The 12,847-nt window shown below is 40.7% G+C and overlaps 1 protein-coding gene across 4 annotated transcripts in view; it reads right to left on the reverse strand.

Moving 5' to 3' along the window:
• Nucleotides 1-2,095: 2,095 nt before the first annotated feature.
• The window catches only part of LHFPL3 (LHFPL tetraspan subfamily member 3), a 48,113-nt gene continuing 37,361 nt past the window's right edge, over nucleotides 2,096-12,847 (reverse strand). For all 4 annotated transcript variants that reach the window (XM_069956139.1, XM_069956138.1, XM_069956134.1 and 1 more), the window contains one exon: nucleotides 2,096-4,626. In XM_069956139.1, the coding sequence (XP_069812240.1) occupies nucleotides 4,613-4,626 (14 nt within the window). In that variant the 3' untranslated portion in view covers nucleotides 2,096-4,612. The remainder of the gene's footprint in view (nucleotides 4,627-12,847) is intronic.

A 12,847-nucleotide genomic window follows, 5' to 3' on the forward strand; every position in this document is an offset into this window, starting at 1 on the left:
TTTTTTTTTTGCGTCACTAATTGTACTTTGCAATGACAGGCTGAATTTTTGCATAAAATATGCTGCGAAACTAGAAAAAAATTATTTGCATGATGAAATTAAAAAAAAAAAAGCAATTATTTTTTTAGGGGGGGGCTTCTTTTTTATGCCGTGTGTCCTATGGAAAAACTGACATCTTATATATGTTCCTCAAGTTGTTACGATTACAATGATATGTAACATGTATTAGTTTTATTTTATTTGATGGCTTGTAAAAAATTCAAACCATTGTTAACAAATTTATGTTCCTTAAAATCGCTCCTTTCCCATGCTTATAGTGCTTTTATCCGTTGGTCTATGGGGCTGTGTAAGGTGTCATTTTTTGCGCCATGATGTGTTCTTTCTATCAATACTTTTATTGCACATATGCGACTTTTTGATCGCTTATTACAATTTTTCTGGATTTGATGCGACAAAAAATGCGCAATTTTGCACTTTGGCGCTTACATTGTTTACTGTACGAGATCTGGAATGTGATAAATTAATAGTTCGGGCAATTACGCACGCGGCGATACCAAACATGTTTGTTTATTTATTTTTATTTATAACATGGGAAAAGGGGGGTGATTTAGGGGGGGGGGGGTCATCTCTTCAGTGTCTATTTGAGACTTGGTGTTTTACCCCCTGTATGTGGTTCTTGGATTTCTATTGAAGAATTGGAGGAAAAAAATGGTAACATGCATAGAGACAAGGGGGGAGGTTTTTCAGCAGAATCGTTTTAGTAGCCCCTAGTAACCAATCAGAGTCCACCTTTAATTTTTCAAAGAATCTGTGAGGAATGGAAAGTGGAATCTGACTGGTTGCTAGAGGCAACTAAGACAATTCTACTTTACACCAGTTTGATAAATCTCCACTATAGAGTCCCCCCCATAGAAGTCTATGCTAGGAAAAACACCATTCTTAAAAAACAAAAAAACACCAGATTCTGAACATGCTACAGCTTTGATAACATGCCACTGAGCCTAAAAATTCCAATAAGAAAAGAGCCATGCAGATATGGCGTCTCATATTTCCCGATTGACTCCAAGCCAACATCTAGCCGCTGCATTTTCTAGGTAAAGCATGGAGATGCTGCTGATTGGTTAGGGCAAACAACACAGTTCTTATCCGAAGAGCAGAGAAGGTCTTACTCTACTGCTCTCCAGTTTTGCGCTTTCTCCCTCTGGCCATCTCGAATGGTAACTTCCAAAATAACTGGGGGGCGGCAGCATGTTGCAGAATTGTCTACGGGTGAAACCATGGCTTGTTTCGGAAGTTATGATCCCGTGACAGCAAAAGCGAAGAAGTGCAACGCCAAAGAGCAGTAGAGGTAAGACCTTTTATGATCTCCAGATAACCCCTTTTAGGCTTTAAGTGGCACTGTGAACCCCCCTTCTGCCTATTTGTATGGGCCATTCTAGAGGAATGGGGCCTAGAACTTTAGGCCAACCTGTTCCAATGGTCGGCGAGGGCTGGGGGCCTATGTGCCTATGACGTCATGGAGGGGGCAGGGTCAACTGTGGCACTGTGGACGGGGCACAATCTGCAGTTGATAAAAGATCACTTTTTACTTGAACAAGCAGCATGATATATGATATAAAATAAGGTATGAAAACTGCTAAATTTACCTTTTACACCTGTGTAGAGAAGTCAAAATGCAAAAAGTGGGTGACAGTGTCACTTTAAGACCAGAAAGTGCCCACTGATCTAACAAGCACAGAGAGAAAATATTCATATTTACAGAATGCATTGTGGAAAGGTACCCATTATTTTGCCTGGATTGTGGAAAGGTACCCACAAAACATTTCTGTCTGCATTACATATACTGCACATAATTTTGATCTTTTATTTTAAAAAGATGCATAACAGGTATTCTTTTTTTATATGATCTTTAACAGAATCAAGACAGTAAACAACAACTGAGGTATCCTGGAGACAAAATTAGTTTTATTTAAAAGAAAATTGCATTGAAAGCAACCTTAACTTTGTTATCAAGGCGATGATGCGTAAAGAGAGAGATTATATATATATATATATATATATATATATATATACACACACAAAATAATTCAGTGCACGCACCACCAAATGTTGACTGGCACACATTCTACCTACGTATATTAATGCATTGTTCTTTACAATGCAGTTACTTTATGCTTGGAAAGAAAGGTAAGAATGTTGTGGTAAACATGTTTTAAAGACAGCACCCTTGCAAGATGGGTCTTAGGCTGCATTCACACGTTCCGTGTTCCGCACGGACGTGGAATTCCTGTAACGGACTTCTCCCCTGCTCCCAGCTCACAGATGCTGCCCAGGTGGGGGAGAAGTCCGTTACAGGCATTCCATGTCCGTGCTGTATAGATATGCCTGTACAGACTGTACATATATGCGCCGCGCGGCTGATTCACTACAGCACGTTTTACACAAGTGCTACAGTCCCTTCTATCAGCCTGGAGCTCGACTCCCTCTGACCTGATAGCTAAATCAGGCAGAGATCACTGTGTAATAAAGCCAGTGATCCAAAGATGAGCGAGCAAACAGCTGTTTGCTGTCTTTCAACATGTTTGAAGATAATTCACCGTCAGCTGCACATCTCTCAATGTAGATGTGCAGCCAATGGCTGATTAAAGCAAAGGGCTGCATGGACATCTCTAGCAATGTTCATGCAGCCCTTACCATGCGATTATTAGCAGATCTGTGCTTGCTTGCAGCCTGAGCCGGGCCATCTAATACAGCCTTAAGACCCCTTTAACCACATTTGTTTAGGACCAGACCAAAAACAACTATCATTTTCCTTCTCAATATTTTTTTCCCTCACATATACACTGGTCAATCCTTATGTTTAACAAGATATATTTTATAAGGTTTTATTTACAAAAATATAAATAATTTATTTGCAACTTTATTATTAGGACTGTATTTAAACTTTGTATGTAATCGATTTCTATTATTCCCCTTAATTCATTTAAATTTCCAACATGTACTGGCTTTCTATTACAGTGGCAAATCAGAAGGAATTTTCTCCCTCTTGGAAATAATATAATAATATAAGCAATTAATTGATATATAATATATATTAAAATATATATAATATATATTACTATAATATATAAGCAATTTTAAGTTGCAATGTAGCCTTTGTGTAGATTCCCCTTCTGACGTCTTAGTTCTGAGTAAGATTTGAAAAAACATAACCCCTGCCTTGTATAATAAAAACACAAGATAAAGTTCCACTCATTAACTCCATAGTGATTTAAAATATCCATTGTATTTGAGGGTATGGTAAAATAACACAAGTTATATCATTAACCTCTGCTTGTAAGTGATAGCATCACTATTCAATGAGTATGACAATATAATTTACAGGCAATTTAAACAGTACAAATTTAACCTCTTTGTTATAAACTATTTACAGAACTATCTTAAGTATCTAAGAACACAGAACATCACCATATACAATCAAGGCTCCTTAAAGAAGAGTCCAACAAACGTTAGGTTTTTGATATTTAAATAAGCCATTTTTCTAAGTGCCTGTCAAGTGTATAAAAAGTATAATTTCTATTACACAATACATAATTTCAGAAATGTATATTCCAATGATAAAATGACAAAAGTTATATATTATGACCACAACCAAAAAACTGTTTAGAATGCAAAGGTTAATACTTACATGTAACAATCATAGAGGCTGTAGTTTAATACATATTTCTCTTGGTTAATCTTGTTAAATCCATGTCTTCACAGTTAGACTAACATTTAGAGTAACATTCAAAGAACCTGACTACTAATGATCCAACACATAATGCAAGCTGTTCATTGGTTGAGAACAAGGCAAGTTTCCTTATGTAAAGAAACATTAAATCAATAGCCAATGACTACGTATTAAGGACACAGGCTCCAAAAATAAAGAGCTACCCACTTGGTAAAATACATTGTCTATTTCAACTTCTGTTGGATAATTAATATAATAGATTTTTGGCTAAAGTTTACAAGGCTTATATTTTACTCTCAGGTGTAACTGAAATTCACATGTGGAAGGGTACAGTATAAGACCAAAAATAACACTTGATTTATGGTTTATTAAAATATCTAGCTAGAGTGTACAGTGATTTTATTCACGGGGCAATATATCCATGTTGTTACATATGACTTCTGTGTCTATGAGGCTAACTGGTTGCTGCTTTAACAATCATTGAAAAAATCTTACAGAGAACTAAATTATTTCTCAAGACCATCTGATATATCTTATGCAAACATAATTTAATTGGCACGTAATGTGATTCATCTTATCAATCATTCCAAATAAGACCTCTAAAGGGAGATCTACAATCTGTAAACTTTTTGGGCACTGTTTTTACAGGACTTGTTACCCGTTTATGTTTAACAATGCCTTGTCACTGCCATGTGGTCACAGTTATATATTACTATTACTAGAAAATGTAGAAATGAGAACAATATACAGAGATGAATATTCCTCAACTTCTATTATGGAAAGGTTACGTCTGAAACCTCCTTGTACACTGAACTTTCTTCTTTCACAATGATGGTGTACAGAATCATTTCCATGGGTTTGCACTTGTGCTTGTCAGACATATTAGCTCAGGAGAACTGGAGGGAAAAAAAAAAGAAATGTAAAAAAAAAAATTATTAAAAAAACCCCAAAATTAAATATGTTAAACATCAATAGATTTGCACATAAAGGCTACGTTCACATAACGTAGGTAAAGTATTAATCACTGCCGTTGTTGCCGATTTGCAACACGGCTGTGATTAATACTTTACCTACAATGTGCTGCAGCTGAAGGAATCCCGTCTGGAGTGTATACACATAGGGGGAGATTTATCAAAGGGTGTAAAATTTAGACTGGTGTAAACAACCCACAGCAACCAATCAAAGCTCAGCTTTAGGCAGTGCTGAAAGGAAAGCTGAGCTGTGATTGGTTGCTGTGGGCAGTTTGCACCAGTCTAAATTTTACACCCTTTGATAAATCTCCCCCATAGTATACGCTCCGGCTGGGATCCCTAGCGGCACCGCAAAAAAACTGACAAGTCAGAAACTGTCAGTTCACACAATGGAGCAGGAGCCAGAGCCGGATCCATAGTGTGCAGCCACTGCACACAATTCATCAAAAGTAAGTATCATCCGGCCGGTACTGCTGTACCGGCTGGGATGATCTTCTCCGACACCGGCCGTTCTGTGACCCGGCCTTACGCCATGTGAACATGGCCAAAGAATGTTATTTTTACATTGTTACATCAAACTCAGGCCTATGATGCATACCTGATATTTAAACTTAAACTAACTTAAGCAGATCATTAGGCTCACACGTAGTTCACATGTTCACACCTAGTATTTTGGTCAGCATTTGTAACAAAAAATAGGAGTAGTTCAAAAACACAAAAGATGTGCAAAAACTAATCAGAATACTATGCGTGAACATAGCCTTAAATGGGAAGTCCAATTAAAACTAAAAAAAAAGGGGGGTAAGTAAACTTTGTTTATTATGTTACCGCACCCCTGCCCTGCATTTCTGCTTTTTTTGTCATGAGACTTCTCCTATAAAGGGAACCTATTAGCATGATTTTAGCCAGTGCACTAAGCATATGAAGATAATTCAATGCCCTAAATCTAACAATACTTGTTATGTAAATGAGCCTCCAGTCCCAAGATATGTTAATTTCATAAACAAAAATGTACATACAGCCTACGGGGCATTCCTTTGCAAAAGCCCAGGGTGGTTCAGCCGTTCCAGTGAACAAAAACAAGCCTGTGCACCTTCTGTTCACGCCTACAGTCTATTTTCTGCCGCCCTCTTCTCTTGGTAGCCTCTAGTGATCAGACGCACTGGGAAAACTTTGCTAATCGGCAGAGTTGTATTTAAATGCTGCAGGTGTGAATAAAATGGGATGCTATATAAATATATTCAATTACTTCTGCAACTGGAGGCCTTTACTTACCCTTCATGCCTGCTGATGTGTCTTATGCTAAGTTTACACAAGGCGATTATTGGCTTGATCGTACGATTAACGATTTCGAAGTAACGTTTTTTTTTATAACGATCAGCGTTTAGATGGTACAATATATCGTATGGAAAAATAGTTTTGCGATCGCGCGCCCGCAGCCCGGCCGCCACTCCGATCGCGCCCCCCGCTCCGATCGCCGCCGCTCCGATAGCCCCCATCGCTGCGGCCAAGAGCATACGTTACCTGCTCCGCGCAGCAGGTCTTCAAGATCCCCGGCTCCCCTCTTCAGCGCATTGATTGGCTGAAGAGATGAGCCGGGAATTCCAAACGGCTCCTCTTCAGCCAATCAGTGGTGAAGAGGAGCACTGATTGGCTGAAGAGGAACAGTTTGAAATTCCCGGCTCTCCTCTTCAGCCAATCAGTGCACTGAAGAGGGGAGCCGGGGATTTCGAAGACCTGCTACGCGGAGCAGGTAACGTATGCTCTTGGGCGCGACGGCGGCGGGTGGGGGGGGGGGGGGGAGGTCGATCGGAGCGGCGGCGGTGCCGATCGGGGCGGCGGGGGTGCCGATCGAGCCAGCGCAGGGGGGCTGCAGATGAGCGGGGGACCGGGCGGCCGGACTATCGCGCGACGACTGTTTACACGGAACGATCGGCGAATTTTTTGCGAACTACGAACGACGATTTATGAACATGTTAAAAGATCAAAATGAACGATTTTTCGATCGTTCGCCACGTTTACACGTACGATTATCGTTCGAATTCGATCGTTATCGCAAAAAATCGCCCGATAATCGCTCCGTGTAAACTAAAGGCCTTATTCCACCAACAGATCTGACGACACATTTGAAGCCAAAGATTTGAAGCCAAACCCAGGAACAGACTACAAATAGAGATCAGGTCATAAAGGAAAGACTGGATTTCTCCTCTTTTCAAATCCACTCCTGGGTTTGGCTTCAAATCTTTGGCAGATAATCTGTCGTCAGATCTGTTGGTGGAATAGGGCCTTTAGCATTCGGGTCCATTTACACAGAAAGATTATCTGACAGATTATCTGCCAAAGATTTGAAGCCAAAGTCAGAAACAGACTATAAACATAGATCAGGTCCTAAAGGAAAGCCTGAGATTTCTCTTCTTTTCAAATCCATTTCTGGCTTTGGCTTCAAATCTTTAGCAGATAATCTGTCAGATAATCTTTCTGTGTAAATGGAACCTTAGTTAATAGAGTCTGACCATAGCATTGCATGGATCAGTATGGACAATCTTATAATTGCTTTTAAAAATTTCTTAAAGGGAATTCAAGTGTAAATAAAAAATAGAAAAAGTAAAAAAAAAATGAAATAATATGTAATAAAATATTTAGAAAATGATAATAGTGATCAAAGTTCAAATCACCCCCTTTTCCAAATAAAAATAAGTGTAAACAAAAATAAAAATACACATATTTGGTATCAATATGTGCATGGTAAACAACAAAAAAAAAAGACAAATACCAGCATTGACTATTTTTTTTCATAGTGTATCAGATTTTTTCTCTTTTAGGCTATATCCACACAATGTATAAACAACGGACGTTAATTGGCACTGAAAACAATGGCCGTTGTTTTGAGTATCAAACAACGGCTGTTGTATTAAATAAAAATAGCCTTGAAGTCTATGCGAATGGCTGGAAATAATTGTAATTATTACTTCTTTTGCGGCTCTGGTGAACAATGGCTGTTGTTCACTACATTGTGTGCAGAATCGGCCTTTGTATTCTAACACTGATCTTTTCCGTTGCGTTGAATGCAAACAACGGCAGTTGTTTTATAAAGAAGTATGTTGTGTAAACATAGCCTAAGGGTGCCTTCACCCAGGACGACTCTCAGCGCAAAATCTCGCTGCGAGTTTTGCAGCAAGATCCGCTACGAGGTAAGGTCCTGGCAGGTCCCTGTGAATACATACTCGCTGTCACTCCCGAGACAAGTATGTCTTGCAATTGGAGGCTCTGCAGTCAGTGGGGGACATCGGCAACACCAGAAGAGGACACTGGGGAAGCGCACAGAGGTAAGCATAAGATGTTTATTGTTTTATATGCACCAGCAGCAGTAAAAAAAAAAACAAATGTTGGACAGCATTGGACAGAACCTAACTAGGTATACATATAAAATAAAAAAAACAATGTTTCAGCATAATGACACCCTGGGTTTGTTAAAACCATGCAATGGGAAAAGCCGATACACAAAACAGGAAAACCTGAAAAAGGTCCTTGGTAGAAGCAGTTCCTGCCTCGGGAGTGTGCGACCGCACAGAGATCACCACTTCAATCAAAAGAGGTAAGCACCAGCACCCGGCAAGTGCTGGGGCTGTTGCTGGGTGGTACTCTGTCTTCTTTAACTAAAAGCATGGGACAGATTTCCTCCAGCAGCGCCATTGTATACAATGCAATCAACTCTGCTGCCGAAACAATTTGTCTCTGGCATATGCCTGCAAATGAATGCAGTGGCAGGATTTTGACGGATTATCCTGCCTTTTGCTAAGCCTAAATAAAACTAAACTGAGAATTCCCCATCATCACAGAAAAGAGTACAATGTGAGGTGACACCAATAAATAGGTAAAACTGGATCTTTAAAAAAGCTTGAGCTCAGAGCCCAACCTTCCCCTTCCCATGCATGGGTCAATGAGCATGCCTACCAACTTCCCCCATTCAAAGAATAGGGTCTGCTCCAGGCCACTGTGTGTATATTTATGGGACTTGCTGTAAAGCATATTTTGTAAAACAGTTAAAAACATAAAAAATATTCAAAACCAGATTAACCCCTTAAGGACCACGGGTGTACATTTACGCCCCCACTGCCTGGGCCTTAGGGTAGGAGGACGTAAATGTACGCCCTGCCACGGTCCCGGGCTATGGAGCGGGCTCACGAGCTAGGCTTGCCCCATAGCAGGTAAGGACTGGCTGCTATCTGCAGCCAGGCCCTCACCCTCAATGGCGGGCGACCATGATCTCGCAGCTGCCCGCCATTAACCCCCTAAATGCTGCAGCGTTTAAGTGTAGTGACTGGAGCATCTCCGGTCACTTACCGAACTGGACTGATCGCACTGCCTAACTGCCGTAGGTTTAATCCTTACCTCCGTGCAGAAGATCGCCGATAACACTAATCCCTGCTCTGCTATAGCAGGGATCAGTGTTAGCAATCTAATGTATTGATGTAAAAGTCCCCTAATGGGGCTATAAAAGTGTAAAAACAAAAAAATCACACGTTTAAAAAAAAAAAATGTCCTAAAGCCCCTTCCCCAATAAAAGTGAAAATCACTCCCCCCTTCCCATTTTATACATAAAACACATAAAAATATTAAAGTCAATTAACATATAATATACCGTAGCATGCATAATCGTCTGATCTATTACAATAAAACAATATTGTCCCCGCGCAGTTAACGGTGTGAACGCGCGGTTAACGTCCTGGGACTGGTTTCAGGAGCGGGACTTGCAGGAAAGGTAAGTATCCAGGACTGCACAGGGGGGGGGGGGGGGGTCGGGCGGGCTCTGCACCCGTGTCCCGGGTGACAGATTCGATTCAACCCCTAAAGGAAACCTATCAGCAGGGTAGCATCATAATTGTTTAGATAAATACATTTGGGTTCAAACTAGTTTTGTAAGGCTCTTCACACTGCGTTTTTGCAATCCGTTTTTTTCATCCGTTTGAAAAACGGATGCATTTGTGTGCATCCGTTTTGATCCGTTTTTCTATTGACTTCCATTATAAAAAAACGGATCAAAACGGATCCGTTTTTTTGACAGACACAAAACCGTTGCTGACCCTTTTTTTTGTCCGTTAAAAAACTGATCTATTAAACGTATGCTGAAAACGCAGTGTGGACCCAGCCTAGTCTGGGATCTAGTTTCAGAATTTTTATCTGCTTTTCTAGCATAAATCTTAGGCCATTGATTTGTAAATTTCAGTAATTATTAACACTGTGACATTACCAGTATGAAATTCCAAAAAATGTTGGGCTGCTCCTGAAAGCAATCTTTTTTCACCATATCAAGAGAAGAAATGTGTTCAATGATTCTAGTTTTTCATTTACAGTTTGTTCAGCCCACATATTGCAACTGGCATTATTGGCACTCAATGAGGTTAACTACATGCCAACTAATGCAGTTAGTTTTGTAGGAACAGAAGAATCATGGCAGAACGAAACTTCCTTACAGGGAAATTTTTTTGAACAAAAACCTGACTATACTCACAAATGTAAGTATTTTTAGGAGATTATCCCAATGAGGCTACTCAACAAATTTAAGAAATATGAGATAGCCCAAACTATCATAGATTCTACCAACTGCTATAAATGTAGACTGAATAGATGTATAATCTGTAAATATTATAAAACACTTAGGGCCGAACCAGAAGGCCTGATCGGCACAGTAAGTGTACACCAATCTGCTAGATCAACGTTTGCTTACAGAACCTATTAAAAGCCTTGATGATCGTGCAGCAAGGGCAGCAGGACAGCGGAGGGGTAAGTTTAATGTTTATTATTTTCTGTTCACTGTTATCAGCCAACGGCCACACATCACTATTAAATGTATCGATGCGTGGCCGATGATTTTTAAACTTGCTAAAAGACAATGATCAGATCAGATTTGGCAGAATATCGATCAGTAAGATAGAACCTTTAGGCTGGGTTCACACTACGTATATTTGAGGCTGTATAGCAACCAAAACCAGGAGTGGATTGAAAACACAGAAAGGATCTGTTTACATAATGTTGTAATTGAGTGGATGGCCGTCATTTAATGGCAAATATTTGCTGTTATTTTAAAACAACGGCTGTTATATTAAAATAATGGCAGTTATTTACCATTATATGACGGCCATCCACTCAGTTTCAACATTGTGTGAACAGATCCTTTGTGTTTTCAATCCACTCCTGGTTTTGGTGCTATGAGGACCTAACAAGAGGACCAAATACTGCCTGAAATATACGTAGTGTGAACCCAGCCTTAGGCTGCGTTCACACATGGTGGTTTAAAGCGACTCCGTACCCACAATCTGACCCCCCCCCCAAACTGCTTGTACATTCGGATAGCTGCTTTTAATCCAAGATCTGTTCTGAGGTCCGTTCGGCAGGTGATGCAGTGATTGCCCTAAAAAAATACTTTTAAACTTGAAGCCTGTGCTAAATCTGTGCGCTAACTTTGCACAACCTCTCTGTCCCTCCTCCCCACCCTCTTCATCATTAGGAATGCTCTAGGCAGATTGCGTTCCTGTTCCCCACCTGTGTCAACTCGGCACATGGGCTGGATCGTTAAGGACCTGTGCAATGTTCAGCATGGAAAAAATGTTTCAGTGGCATTCCTAATGATGAAGAGGGTGGGGAGGAGGGGTGGTGCAAAATTAAGGCACAGATACGCCCGTTAGGCACGGGCTTCAAGTTTAAAAGTTGTTTTATAGGACAATAACTGCATTACCTGCCGAACGGACCGCAGGACAGATCTTGGATTAAAAGCAGCTATCTGAAGGTACAAGTGGTTTGGGGGGGGGGGGGGGGTCAGATTGTGGGATCAGAGTCGCTTTAATTTCATTTTTGATGCAATTTTCCCACAATTATGCTGCAAGTTGTGCAACTGCTGTAAAATGCATCAAAATACCATATGTCAACAGTCTCACTCCAACCATAACAATTACACTTTTTCTATAAACATTGATTAACTGCAACAGTATATACGTACAAAACCAACAATGCCAACCGTGCCAAATTACCTCTGTGAGCTTTTTCTAGCTTTACAACACTTTTGGAACTTAAAGTGGCACTGTGAACAAAAATTACTTTTGATATGTCAGAGAGACAAATCAAAAATTTTCATTGGTCAGGTTCTGAGTGTTCAGACTGGGACAGATTGGGAGAATAAGCGGAGAGAAGTTGAACTCAAAGCAGTCCTCTCCCAACTCACATGAGGAGACGACCCCATAATGCAAGTCTATGGGGCATGTCTCCTCGCACAGCAGACATACAGCAGGAGAGGACCACGCGTCCCTGACAAAAAATTTTTTTTCACATTGCGAAGAAAATCAGGTGGCAACAGTAAACCATTGACTGGAACAGACCAAATCCAGGGTACCCAGACCCATATATTACCAGTATACAAGGGGGGAATATCTTATTATTTCCTATCCTTTTGATAGTGGATAACAAGCCGAAACAAGAATACCCCCTTGCACATTTTGTGCAAAGGAACAATGGAGGAGTTCACAAAAGCAACATATTCAAGCTTTGGGCCTTGTTCACACTATGTATTTTTGATTAAACAACGACCATTGTTGCATTTTTGCAACAGTCATTGTTTAATCACAGTGGCTGATTGCGTTAACCACTATGGAATTCCGGCCGCAGTGTATACAGTGTGTATACACTGCAGCCAGGATTTCATGCGGCTACACAGAAAACTGCCATGTCTGTTTTGTGTGGCCACATGAAATAGACTGTGCGCACAATGTAAAATGCGGCTTCTGGCCATAGTTTACATTATATCCTATGGCTAAATGGAGTGCGGGCACACCGAAATGTGCCTGCATTCCAATTAAGTTAAAGGGAACCATTCACCCCGTGGCCCCCGGCAGAAACTGACATACAGTGACATAAAGGTCAATATACTTACCACATCGCTCCCAGTCCCGTCCCAGATCCCGTTGTTGACACAGAGAAATCGCTGATTCTTCTTCTCGCGCCCATTATGGTAATGAGTGCAGCCGGGTCCGAAGTCCAGCCCTCTCCCCGCCTCCGACACTTGATTGACGCCGGGTCCTCTTCCTCCTCGTCTTCTTTCTTCTCGCCGGATCCCGCGCAGGCGCCGTGACATCGTTTTCGGCGCATACGCAGT

This window comes from Dendropsophus ebraccatus, chromosome 1 (assembly GCF_027789765.1).
Source record: "Dendropsophus ebraccatus isolate aDenEbr1 chromosome 1, aDenEbr1.pat, whole genome shotgun sequence".
NCBI lineage: Eukaryota > Metazoa > Chordata > Amphibia > Anura > Hylidae > Dendropsophus > Dendropsophus ebraccatus.